The sequence below is a fragment of the Enhydra lutris genome, unplaced genomic scaffold (genome assembly GCF_002288905.1).
Source record: "Enhydra lutris kenyoni isolate GAN:26980312 unplaced genomic scaffold, ASM228890v2 scaffoldscaffold76, whole genome shotgun sequence".
Lineage (NCBI taxonomy): Eukaryota > Metazoa > Chordata > Mammalia > Carnivora > Mustelidae > Enhydra > Enhydra lutris.
In genome coordinates, this window is record NW_019154160.1 from 40,021 (window position 1) to 53,318 (window position 13,298).

Below are 13,298 nucleotides of genomic sequence, written 5' to 3' on the forward strand. Positions count from 1 at the left end.
AATTCCATGAGCCAATAGGAGCTTCGGAAGCTGTCTGAGCACCAAAAACGGAGAGAATTCGTGAGAGGGGGTGAGAGCATTCCAGGCCCAAGCAACAGCTTCTGCTTCAGCAGCTCTGAAGTGAGGCAGAAGGTGGGGGTTTGAAGGAGGAGAGTCTGAGGCCCAGGCCGTTAGAGGCTGGAGGGGTGTTCTGGGCCCGCGCTGTGTGCAGGTGAACATAAAGGACGAGAGGCGCCTCCAGACAGAGTCCTTGGCAATTGGAATGAGCAGTGCTGGGGCCTGGAAGCCCAGAAATGTGGCAGTTGAAGCTCAGGACAGCGTGGAGTAGTCAGGAAGTGCTTCTGGGGCGGGGAACAGGGGCTCCCAGCGCTGCAATTCCGGGAGGAAGTTGAAGGAAACAGATTGAGGGCAGCATTAGTCACTTTTAACAAAAGGAAAAAATGCAATACAAAGCCATTGAATGTAGTGGTTAAGGTGGTCCTGGAGCTGAACCATGTGGCTCACCTGCAGGCTTCAGCTGTATAACCTTAGCAAAATGATATAAACCTCTCTGAATCTCTACGCCCCTCCTCAGTCAAATGGGGATGGTCTCTGTCTCCTAGGGTTATTAAGGTTGCAAAACAAATTGATACATGCAGAAACTTAATAAATGTTTTCCATGCCGGCTAATGAACTTAAAAGAAAAAGACGTCCAGAGTTGATCAAAGACTCTATGTTTCAAGGGTGGATTTCATTTGCTTTTTGTTTTTTATTGGTTCGGGACTCATGCTCCTTAAATATTATATTGCATTTGCTGTTTATTGGGAGACTTCTTTCAAAATTGGGTCCTAGGTCCTTAATTTTAGATGGTGACAGTCAGCAAAAGTGTCCTGTTGACCTCTCCAGGTTAAGAGGTCTGGCAGCAAACGAATATCCCGCTTGCACTGTTCCTGGTCGTCCACCCTGACTTCAAAAGACAGCCCGGTGTTGCAGTCCTGCAGGCTTAAAACCTTACACCCAATTCTAACTTCTCTCCCTAACCCCCATATCAAAATCATAACCAGGTCTCAGTCTTTCTTTCATTGTAATGGCTCTTAGGTTCAATACTTCTCAATTTCCACTTTTTCCTTTCTCAGGGCCCCCCACCCCTGTTTCCCTTTCAACAGCTCTCTGAGGACTTCCCAAAGCCAAATTAATGATCAACCCGTTAGTTAGGACACCACTGACGTGCCTTATCTCCCTTGGTCGGGGCATTCTCAATCCTGGCTCTCTGAGTGTTAGAGCGAGTTCAGATTGCTAGGTTTGGTATTAAGGCTTCTCGTCCAACAGCCATTCTCCAAATTCTCAACTGGGGGATGGTGCCTTGACTCAAGGCAACCCACCCACAGCTCCACCTTCCAGAATGCCCCTTCCCCAGCCTCCTGATGAAATTCCGTCCCTTCCAGAAAACCTGGTTTGATCCCCACATCCCCCAGGAAGCTCTCCTTGGCACATTATTCCAGCCCTAATATCCTTTATTACTTGGGGACCCCACCCCCCCTCACACCACATCATCTTACACACTCGTGACTTGGTCTCGGAGGGTGAGACCCCATGTTTTGGCCGAACTTCCACGTCACCAAGCAGAGATCTGGCGCTCAGTAACGTTGAGAAACGGGATGGATAAAGGAACAGGCTCCTGGTCCAGCCCCTTCTTATTCACTCAGGCACCTACTCCCTCTGCCCACCAGAGTTTGACCCAGCGAGTCCGACCTCCGGACACCGCCAGCAGCACCGGGGGCGACAGTGTTCCTGAATCCGGAGCATTTCCACGCAGCCCGCCCTCTGCCTTAACCCTGACCCGAGGACTGTGGCGCAAAGCCCCGCGCCCTGCTCTTCCGTGGCAACCGGGCTGGTTTCTGGAATCGCGGCCACCAGCGCCCGTGACCCCGCGGGGTCGAGGGCGACGCCGCGGGAGCCGCAGGGGGATTCGGGGGCGCCCCTCGCCCTCCCCCTCGCGGCCATTGGGCAGCCTAGGCGGCGCGCCCTGTGGACGGGGCGGGGCGCTCCCCATCTCCCCTCGCTCCCCTCCCCTAGTTCCTGGGGTGGGGACGTCGGGAGGCGGGAGGCGCGTAGGGGCTGCCGAGGGGCGTCCGGTTACGTCTCCGCCTTCCCCAGACTGGCCCGTGGAGCCGCCAGCTTTGCAGGACTTCGGTTCGGGAACGTGCTGGCCGCGATGCGCCGGAGCGGGGCTGCGTGGACGCGGGCGCTGCTCCTGCAGCTGCTGCTGGCGGGGCCCGGGGGCTGCCTGAGCCGCCAGGAGCTCTTCCCGTTCGGCCCGGGACACGGGGACCGGGAGCTGGAGGCGGGGGACGACCGCGTCTCCCCAGCCTTGGAGCTGAGGCGGCCGCTCCGCTTCTTCGACAAATCCGGCATCGACTCGGTCTACGTGAGTGTGACCTCCGGGGCCGGCGGCGGGGGCGGCGGGGGAGGAAGGCGCGGGGCCGAGCCGCCGTCGGAAGAGAGGCGGGGGCCGACGGGGACGCTCGCGGGGCGGGACGGACGTGGGCGTCGTGGGCGGGGGCGCGGGGGCGCGGGGTCTCCGGGCCCTCGCTGGCTCCCCGCCTCCCCGGGGCGGCCGACGTCTCCGCGCCGCCTGGCCGCTGCCGCCGGAGGAGCACGCGGGTGTGGGGACCCCCCATCTGCGCGGCCTCGCGCGCGCCATGCCCGACCGGGAAACGCAGGCATCGCGGGACCCCGGGACCCCGGGCGGAGTCTCCCCTCCGGCAGCTGTGGGCGGCACCGCCGCCGGGAAGTCGGGCCTCGTCTTGCAGCCGTCCTGGGCCTGCAGGGACCGGACGCGGCCCGGGAGGAGCCCGGCGCGGGCGCGGAGCCTTCGCAGGGCAGAGGCCGGAGCGGGGTCCCGGGGGGCGCGCGGGCCCTGGGATTTGCGTTGGTGTGGGGGCAGGGAAAGACCGCGGGAGCCGGCGTCTGCGCGCGGACCCGGGACCTGTCCTGGCTGCGAGTCCGCTCCCCGGTGAGCTCGTTTCAGTCCAGAGTTTCGGGCTGGGAAAGCAGGGCGACCCGGAGGTCCAGTCTCCTGTAGCGAGCGTTGTCACCATGGGGGGCCCCGCCGGGGAGCGGGCCCCGGTGGCCTTTAGCTCTTTGGGCCCCTGGCCGGGCCCGGGGACGCTGTCACCTCGGTGAAGTCTTCCGTGCCGCCGCCTTCCCCAGCCGCGCGCCATGTGGATTTCATAGAACGCGATGCGCATTCCAGAGACGGGGAGGGGGGGACAGACAGCGGCTGGAGTCTGTCCTGCCATTATATTTTTAATTACATAAACTAAAATCTGCAGGATTGCCCAGGAAGTCATTATGTTGAAATCCAGATAAAAATATTAAAACAAAAAGTGCCTGAAGTAATAATATATGTGCTTACTTAAAAAAAAAAAAGATTTTACTTTTTATTTGAGAGAGTGAGCAAGAGAGAGAGAGAGAGAGAGCGCGCAATCAGGAGCGGAGGAGGAGCAGAGGGAGAGGGAGAACCAGCCTCTGCGCTGAGCGGGGAGCCGGATGCGGGACTCCATCCCAGGACTCCCAGATCATGCCCCGGGCCCAAGGCAGACCCTTAACCAACTGTGCCACCCAGGCACCCTATATGTGGTTATTTCTAACGTTATTAAATAGGTGTAACAATGTGTCCAATGGGAGTGTCAGATAATTACTTTATTTTCAACATTGTCTGGACAGTAAACAATATTTGAAGACACTTGCCGTGACTAAACGTGACGTGCGAATATTTGGGACTTCTCTTTGTGGTGAGGTCATTAAGAGTTACTGCTATACTTTGTTGCCTGCATTCATAATGGAAGGAAATGCTAAATACCAGTTAGGGGTTATTGAAAATAAAAATAATTTTTTTTTCCTTCTTAACAGACCCACTGAATTCTTTTGTTAAATTTGGGGCCTCCTCCCCCTTTATTTGTGGCATCAGACTAACCACATCACATTCTAAAAACCTAGAAAAATCTATTGCTAAAAAAGGATATCCGGTCAAACCATACCTTCCAGGTCCCCCCAGGTTTAATCTGCATTTCAATGAGAAAGAATCCCAGAGCTCTGTTGGATGTTCTATCTGCCACGGGTTGGGTTGCCAGGAAACTGAGTCTGAAATGGAGATCAGCAGGCAGGTTATTTCACTGGGAGGGATGAGTCCCTCACATCCACACCTCTGGAGGGGAGGGAGGTGCAGAGGGACTAAGCGGAGGCTGACGCTGAGTGGCTGGGCAGTCCAGGCACAGGGCTCAGCCAACCCTGGGAGCTCTGAAGTGGGATGGCTTTCCCAAACTTTGAGGTATGAGAGGACTCACAGTGCCTCACAGTGATCGGTCTGTTGATCAGTCAGTCCTTGGATGAGGGCTGCCCCTGAAGGAAGTGTGGCCCGGGCGAGGCAGTCCTCAAAGAGGGCTGACAAGGGAGGGCTACATGAGTCCGGGGGGGACCCAGTGTGATGGCTGGAGTAGACAGGGGAATGGATGGGAATGTGCACAGGAGCTAGGTGGTCTGTGCCATCCTGGGCACCTGGCTGAGGGAATGAACGGTCCCCGAGAAGGAAAACAATTATTGGGTAAATGTATCTCCGTGTGTCAGGGACTTGCTAGTTTTAGGTTATTTACTCCTCAAAACAACCCGCCCTTCTTTTCAGATGAAGAAATAATAATAAACACTGGTCCCAGAATTCCAAAATCCTACCAGATGTTTCCACCCAAATGCCTGTCTGGTCACTTGAGGTTCCACGTGGTAAACCGAGAAGTACTCACGTTCCTCCTCCCCGCCATCTACCGTCACTTTCCTTGCTCTCAGTACCTTGTGAGGGTTCTTACATTGCCTCGAGGCTGCCTTATGCCATCCCTTTATCCATTTATTCTGCAAATACTTATCAAGAGCCAGGCACTATTTTAGGCACTTAAAATGCAAGTGACCAAAACAAAGAATCCTATCCTCGAGTAGTTTACATTCTAGCAAGGGAATGGGACCAAGAAAATAAACGGCAAACACAATAAAGTAAATTATATAGGATTTTAGTAGGTGATATACCACAAATGTCAGGGGTCTGGGATGGAGTGGGCAGTTGGGTAGGAGTCCGGAATTTAGAAGAAAATCCTAGACTTTGAATATAAACTTGGAAGTCCTTGGCACATAGATGGTATCTAAAACAAGACAACTAAATGAACCCCACCACAGGAGAATATGTAGATGGAGAAGGTCCCAGGGGGGCTCCAACAGATCAGGGAGAAGAGGAGACGGCAATGGAGGCTGACAGGGCAATGCAAGGAGGAGGAGTCCTGGAAGCCAAGTGAGAAAGGTGTGTCAAGGGGGAGAGAGTGAACCGTCATGTTAAATGGGCCCCAAAGGTGGGGACTGTGAGTCGCCCATTGGCTTGAATAACATGGTGCTCGGTTCCCCATGATGCCTTCACGTTCATGGCAGGCCTTCCCATTTGTATCTTTCTTGTCGTGTCGGCAGTGACACTTGCCAACTTCTTTTCAGCTTCTTTAGTGCTCTCCCCCCCATCCTGACTTCAGGAGACCGTGGGCTCTTTGGCTTGGGTTCAGAGCCTCAGCCTACCATTGTGGCTTCATTTCTTGATTCAGAGTCCAGAGTGCTCACCATTACACCATGGAACCGCCTGTGGCTTCATTTCTAGCTTTGTCTTAACCCTTTGCAGAGAGGAAATTATGCCTTACTTTTGCCCTTTGCTTATTCTTTTATTCTTCCACTTAATTTACCTCTTTCCTCTCAGATTCTCTCCCATTCTCTCAGTCAACGTAAGTCCTTCCTCCTTCTTACCTGACTCGTGCCAACTACTGCATTCATCTCTCAGTCCTTAAACTCTCTGAACGCTGGTGCTGTCTGATTTGGAGCTTAACTATTGACAGATGTTCGTCTGCCTTCGTTTTCATTTTAGCTGTTCACCTGGACTGTCAGTAGGTGATGTAGAAAAATGGAGGTCTCTGCAGCCCGGTATGTGTGGTCTTGACTCTCCCTTCTGCCACTGACTTGTGGATCCTGGATAAGTTATCCAACCTCTGAAAGCCGTGGTTTGTTCATCTGGAAAACAGAGATATCACTGCCTTTCTCGTGGAGTTTTGAATATCCCTGAATTAATGTATTTAAACTGCTTATCGTGTGGTAATGTACTCTCAAACTATGCGCTTTCTTCTTCATTGATAGCAGAGAGAGAGAGAGAGAGTGTGTGTGTGTGTGTGTGTGTGTGTGTGTGTTTAAAGTCAAAGCCTTCATTCTCTATTTTATTCTTGTAGTACCTTGGTGCTATATTTTTGATGTAACTTTTGAGAAGGACATTTCGTATGTAACAGGCTCATGCTGGCTCTGTCGCTTCTACAAAAACATGCCTCTTGTACTTTTACACACAAATGTGCAGAACCATAAAGTCTGTCAAGGTGAAAACTCCCTGGATTTTTTTTAAAAGATTTTATTTATTTATTTATTTGAGAGCTCGCGCGTGGGTGCATGAAAGAGAGCACAAACATGGGGAGGCGCAGAGGCAGAGGGAGAATCAGCCTCCCACTGAGCAAGGAACCTGACATGGGACTCCATCCCAGGACCCTGGGATCATGACCTGAGCGAAGGCAGAGGCTTAACCAACTGAGCCCCGAGGATCCCCAGCTCCCTGGAATTTCTTAATGTATGGGGACGTACAGCAAGGCAAGAGAAAGCATCCTGTACAAATAGTGTTTCAGCTTTTAGGCCATACACTGTGTTTCTAGTGTAACTGGAGTGCAACTTACCTATATAAACACAGACCAGAAGCACCAGCTCTTTAAATTACTCTCGATTTCATAAACGAGCCAATCTGTTCCATGGAGGTAACGTTGGTGCTGGTGGCACCTTGAACCCCCAACCCCGAGATCAGGAGTCACGTGCTCTACCAACTGAGCCAGCCAGGCACCCCGTTGTTCAACTTATAATTGAGGTCAGATCCCTTCATTTCTCACCCTCTTGTTGTTTCTGGCCTTGTTATTTATAAAATGGAGAGGCTTAACAAGATTAGCTCTGAGCCCCATCTAATTCTGGATTTTTTTAAACGATTTTACTTATTTTTTTGATAGCAAGAGAGGGAGCAGAAGCAGGGGGAGGGGCGCCTGGATGGCTCGGTGGGTTAAGCCTCTGCCTTCTCCTCAGGTCATGATCCCAGGGTCCTGGGATCGAGCCCGGCATCGGGCTCTCTGTTCAGCGGGGAGCCTGCTTCCTCTCTCTCTCTGCCTGCCTCTCTGCCTGCTTGTGATCTCTGTCTGTCAAATAAATAAAATCTTAAAAAAAAAAAAAAATAGAAGCAGGGGGAGTGGGAGAGGGAGAAGCAGGCTTCCTGCTGAGCAGGGAGCCCAATGCCAGGCTCCATCCCAGGATGCTGGGATCATGACCTGAGCGGAAGGCAGATGCTTAATGAGTGAGGCACCCAGGCGCCCCAGATTTTGGATTTTTAATATTCTTCGGGTGACCCGGTGTTGAATAGTTACAGGCACTATTTCAAGACACTGGATAATATTTCTCGTAAGATGCGGTGCAGTGTTAGGATAGACCACCTGTTCATGCAGCAAACACTTCATCTGCTGCCTGCTGTTCCAGGCACTGTGCGAGGCTTCAGGGATGCAGACCGAAACATCAGCTTGTTTCTGCTCTCATGACGTTTTCAGCCCGCTGGGGAAGACGGACATTACACCGATAACTGGCCAATTGCCCCTGTGACGTGTGCTACAAGGGAGAAGTCTGTCCTTATGTTGTGGTGGCACCTGAGCTAGCTGGAGGGAAGAACTTTCCCAACCCAGCTGGAACTATAGGATGAGTAGAGCTGCGCCTTGTGAAGAAGGCAGGCTCAGGACTGTGGTTCAAACGGAGGAAAACTAACTGTGTATGAGATCGTGAGTGTTGAGAGAAGGAGCTTGTCACATCACAGGAATGACCCGAAACCCAGAGTGTGAGAGGGCAGGCCTGCAGAAGGACCCGGCAGAGCTAAATGAGACTTTGTCACCCTGGTCGGAGCCCTCCCCGAGGGGCACTGCTCAGGGCAGGGCTTCCAAACTTCCCACTGTGCCCCCAAAGACTCACGTGGCCCCACCCAGCTGGTCTCCAGCCCCCACCCCTCTCTCGGTTCTCCACGCCAGCCAGGCTCCAGCCACACCCGCTTGCCTTCTCTGCCCCCCACCACACAGTCAGCTTGTCTCATCTGGGTCTTGGTACTCGGCTTCCCTCTGCCTGGGCACATGGCCCTGATGTCCCGTGGCCGCACCTTCCTGTCCTGCGGGCTCTGCTCGGACCCCCTTTGTGATTGTTTTTCCATCCTGCCTTATTTTCATCATGACATGCGTCCCTTTCTAAAAACCAGGCAGTTCACTTATTCGCTTACCTGTTTGTTGGCTCTCTTTTTCCCTAGAGCCTGAGCCCTAGGAAGGCAGGGTTTGGCCTGCCATATTCGCCCCTGTTCCCTGGTTTGCTAGCAGCCCGTGGCACACAGTGGGCACTCTGTTATGATTTATTGAATGAATGAGTGAACGAATGCTAGGCATTTTTCATCTTATTCTGTTAAGCAGGGGGCTGCCATTAGAGCTTTCTAAGTAGAGGAGAGACATGATTTATTCTGAGAAAATTCCCACTTTCTTTAATAAAAAAAAATGGCACGGGAGAAAAAGGAGGGAGAACCCCTATAGATTAAAAGAGATTTGAGAAACATGTTAACCAAGTGGCCCTTGTTGGATCCCAATTGAAACCAAGTAGCCATGAAGGACATCTTTGAGACCCATTGCTTTTCTAGAAGAGATGCCTAGGGAAAGATTGACAAGTGAAATGATTTGATGTCTGAGATTTTATTAAATAAATAAAACTTTTTTAAATAAAATCTAAAATATTTCAAAAAAGAAAAAATAAACATGCACACATGTGGGAGGGATGGGTGAATCAGGAATGGGAGGCTGTTGCTGATCGCAGGAGCTGATGGATGAGTGTCCAGGCGTGCGGCTGCTGGTCTCCTTTGGGTGTTGAAATTTTCCGGTGTGAGTCATCTGGTTATAAAAAGTTTTAGAAATTTATGTCGTCTCCCAGGCGGAGGATTTGAGGGGACGGGGTGGAGGAGGAAGAGAGAATTCCAGATGAGAGGTGGTGGCAGTGGTAGGTTCCAGACCTCTCTGGAAGGTGAGAACAAGGGGTCTTGCTTGTGTGTTATCTCATCTGAGACACACAGCAGCCCTGCGAGGTAGCTCAGGCGGGTCATGGGATGAGCATCCTATGGTAGAGAAGCAAAGTGACCTGCACAGCTAAGGCACTTGTCAGAATTCACTTACCGAGTATGGGCTGGTGCTCGAACTCTGATCCTCTGGCTGCTAGTTCTGTGGTCTTTATACTGTGCCACATTGGATAACACTTTCTTCTTTTCCTTTCTTTTTCTTTCCATTCATTTATTTATTTGACGGTATCTTAAGAGCCCCTGTTGTGCACAGAATTTTGGGGTAGGATTGTGGGACTGCAGTGCTGCGGGGCATTGTGCAGTGGTCTCTGAAGGTCACACGTGCATCCACGGCTCACGAGTGCACGAGAGGACCCACTCGTGCATTCAACTCCTCCCCACGGAATGACCCCTGTTCACCTCCGCGTTGCGTGTGAGGGAAGCTGATTCTTAGTCCCTTGGGAGGAGGTTTCATAACTGCTTTTGTCCTCAAGTAAATTTTTTTCTTCCATTTAGTTTTTAATTATAAATGTTTCGAACACCCACATAAAGGGGAGAAAATAATACCATGGGCACCCACAGGCACATTATCTAATAGCAGTTGTTTGCAGTTTCCATATTTGTTTCATTAATTTCCCTTTGCTGGTGTATCCAAGGTAAATTACAGTCTTTGTGATTTACATCGCTGAATGTTTTAGTATGCGGTCCTAAAATAATAAGCATTTCTCTATATAACCAGCCTACCACAGTCACACATAACAAAATCAATAATAATTCCCTATTATCAGTTTATGTCCATTCCATGTCAGAGCTCTCCAGTAGTCCCGAAGCTGGCCTTTACAGCTAGACTTACTCAGACAGGTCTACAGAAAGACAAGCATTCCATGTGACTATGTCTCCTTAGTCTGGTTTTTGTTTTTTGTTTTTTTTTAAGATTTTATTTATTCGAAAGAGACAGAAAGCATGGGCTCTCGTGTACACAAGGGGGATGGCAGCGGGCGAGGGAGGAAGAATCCAAGGCAGATTCTGCACTGAGCGCGGAGCCCGACAGAGGTTCCATTGCACGACCCTGAGATCACGACCTGAGTGGAAACCAGAAGTAGGAGGCTCAACTGACTGTGCCACCTAGGGGTCCCTCTTTCGTCTGTTTTAATCTTGACCTCCCCCATTTGATTCGTTGGTTTATTTAAGAATCACTGCCTGTTGTCCTGTAGGATGCCCCACCTTCTGCATTCCACTGTTTCTCTGGAATGGGGTTTGGCTTGTTAATTCCATCTCTGTATTTCCTGAAAGCTGGCCATCTTGAAAATATTCAGGTTAAACTCTTTTTTTCCTTTAGAAAACACTTACAGTTTTATTTTATTTTATTTTAAAGATTTTATTTATTTACTTGACAGAGATCACAAATAGGCAGAGAGAGAGAAAGAGAGAGAGAGGAGGAAGCAGGCTCCCCGCTGAGCAGAGAGCCCGATGTGGGGCTTGATCCCAGGACCCTGAGATCATAACCTGAGCCGAAGGCAGAGGCTTTAACCCACTGAGCCACCCAGGTGCCCCACAATTTTTTTTAAAATTAATTTTGGAACTAGATGCAAATGGTTAAAAATAATAATAATAATAACTTGTAAAAACAGGGAAAGGGGAAATTTCCATCCCACCCTGGCTTTGAGCCCCATACTTCCCTCCCTAGAGACAATCACTGTTGATTGTTTTTTCATCTCCTTGCACAGAGATTCTCAAATGTACAAACATAGGTACATGTATAGCCACCCCCTGATTTTATATATCTCCTTGACGTTTTAAATACCAGCTTTAGTGACATATGATTCACATACCGTAAAATTCACCCCTTTAAAGTATACAATTCAGCGATTTTTCATATATTCAGAAAGTTGTACAATCACCACCACTGTCTAGCTATGGGATATCTTGATTGCCCTCAAAACAAACCTCATATCCTTTAGCGGTCACACCCCATGCCCCCCCTAATCTACTGTCCATCTCTATGGATTTGCCTGTTCTGAACATTTCACATAAATGGAGTCATACAATATGTGATCTTTCGTTACTGGCTTCTTTCACTTAGCGTAGCATTTTCAAGGTTCTTCCATGTTGTAGTATGGATCAGTACTTTATTCTTTATGGCTGAATAATATTGCTGTTTTGTCCATTCATGAGTTAATGGATATCCAGGTTGTTTCTCTTTTTTGGCGATTGATGAATAATACCGTCATGAATATCTGCACAAGTTTCCGTGCGGACATCTGTTTACAGTTCTCCTGGGTCTGTACTAAGGAGCGGAATTGCAAATGGTGGGGTTCAAAACAAATCTCCCTAAAAGTGTGTGCCTTAGCACGTGGGTTATTTTGAGCAGAAAGCTATCAAGATCAAATGGGCTTGAGAAAAGCGTTCGTCCCCACTTTAATGACCTAGAAGAAAGTAAGTTGGCAGTCTTTCCCAGAATGAGAGTTTTTATCAGCGATAAGTTTTTTTCTGAGTGACCCATCTACATGGAAGACAAATGTCCAATGATCAAACATCTGCTCTCATTGTCCTGTGAATGTCCTTACTCTCCTATCTCGTTCCTTAGCGCAGAATGGCATATATGCCTCATTTTACCTTCCTGTCTGGGAACATGACCCCCACATATGGTGCTCCTGTTCATTCGAAATTAATTTTTATCCTGCTAATGTGTCTTGTGTCAATTTTATTCTTAGACCAGTCAGAAGAAATTTTGAGGGTAGAGGTAAATTTCACTTCCCCAAACTAGGTCATGTTGATGCAGGAACAGAAGGCTGGCTGAGGACAAAGCAAAAGTTGACACCTGCAGCCTTTCCCCACCCCCACTCCTGGGTGGGACACATGTGACATTCTTTAGGAATCTCCCAACTACCTTAATGTTAATAGCTTGCTAAAAAGGGCAAAACGAACTTGGCAATGGCAAAGGCTCTGGTGTCTTGTTGGTCTTCTTCAGCATATGAAAGTTCTGTTGAAACCTCCCTTTTCCTTACCTCTCCCAACTCCAAGGTACATAACTGCCACCCTTCACAACCCCGGGGCAGCAGCTCTTCCTGCCCACGGGTCCTGTCCCCGTGCTTTAATAAACCACCATTTTGCACCAAAGATGTCTCAAGAATTGTTTTTTGGTCATTGGCTCCAGACTCCACCCAACCGAACCTCACCGATGTTCTAGAACTTCATCAATATGGTAACTCTGTTTAACATTTTGGGGGCTATCAAACTGTTTTTCAAAGTGGCTGCACCAGTTTACATTCCCACCAACAATGTATGAGGGTTCCAATGTATCTGCGTCTTCTGTTGAACTTAGTCAACAGAATCTATTGATTTTGATCCTAGTCAACTTAATGGGTGTGAAGTGGTATCTCACTATGGTTTTGATTTGCATTTCCCTGATGGCTGGTGAGGTTGAGCATCTTTTCATGTGCTTATTGGCCATTTATATATCTTTGGAGAACATTTATTGAAGTCCTCTGATCATTTTTTATTTGGGATATTAGTATTTTTATTACAGAGTAGGTTAAACTTTACTTAGAATATTTTATGAGTGAAGTCACGTATGTTATAACATCAGGAAACAAGTGATGTCTGGTTATTACTGTACTAGCTGCTCCTGCTAATGAGATGACGGCCGGATCATGTCTGTCATGTTTTCCCCCTTGCGAACACCGAGCAAGCTGTGGGATGAAACTTCAGCCTTACGCAGCTGCCCCTTTCCCACCACCTTTCAATTAATCTTAGTATCCATTGATGATTTTTGCTTGAGTCAGTTATTACATTAAGGGCTGCCAAGTGGTGTTTTAGTTTGTTTTGTTGTTGGCTTTTTTGTTTCTGTCATGCTTTCTACATTTATTAGTTGCTGTACTTCTGTAAAGGGAAGCTTGCCCTCATCGGCTGGGGCTTTTGGGTGATACTGACATAGGGCTCATTCTGGAAAGGCAGGTGGAGACTTAATTCTTTCTCTGTAATTTCTAATGTTCAAACGAAGGGATTGGTGTTCAATTTAAGTAGTGGTGTAATCCACTAGGGGATTTTCTGGGGCTCCCCTTGGTCAACTTCAGATATCTACCTCCAAAGTGTCAAA

General features: G+C 49.2%; 1 protein-coding gene across 1 annotated transcript in view; it reads left to right on the forward strand.

Annotated features, from left to right (window-relative positions):
- Window positions 1-2,139: 2,139 nt before the first annotated feature.
- LOC111160478 (nidogen 1) overlaps window positions 2,140-13,298 on the forward strand; it is an 82,302-nt gene continuing 71,143 nt past the window's right edge. Inside the window, exon 1 of the mRNA XM_022523620.1 lies at window positions 2,140-2,407. Coding sequence (XP_022379328.1) covers window positions 2,195-2,407 — 213 coding nt within the window. The 5' untranslated portion in view covers window positions 2,140-2,194. The remainder of the gene's footprint in view (window positions 2,408-13,298) is intronic.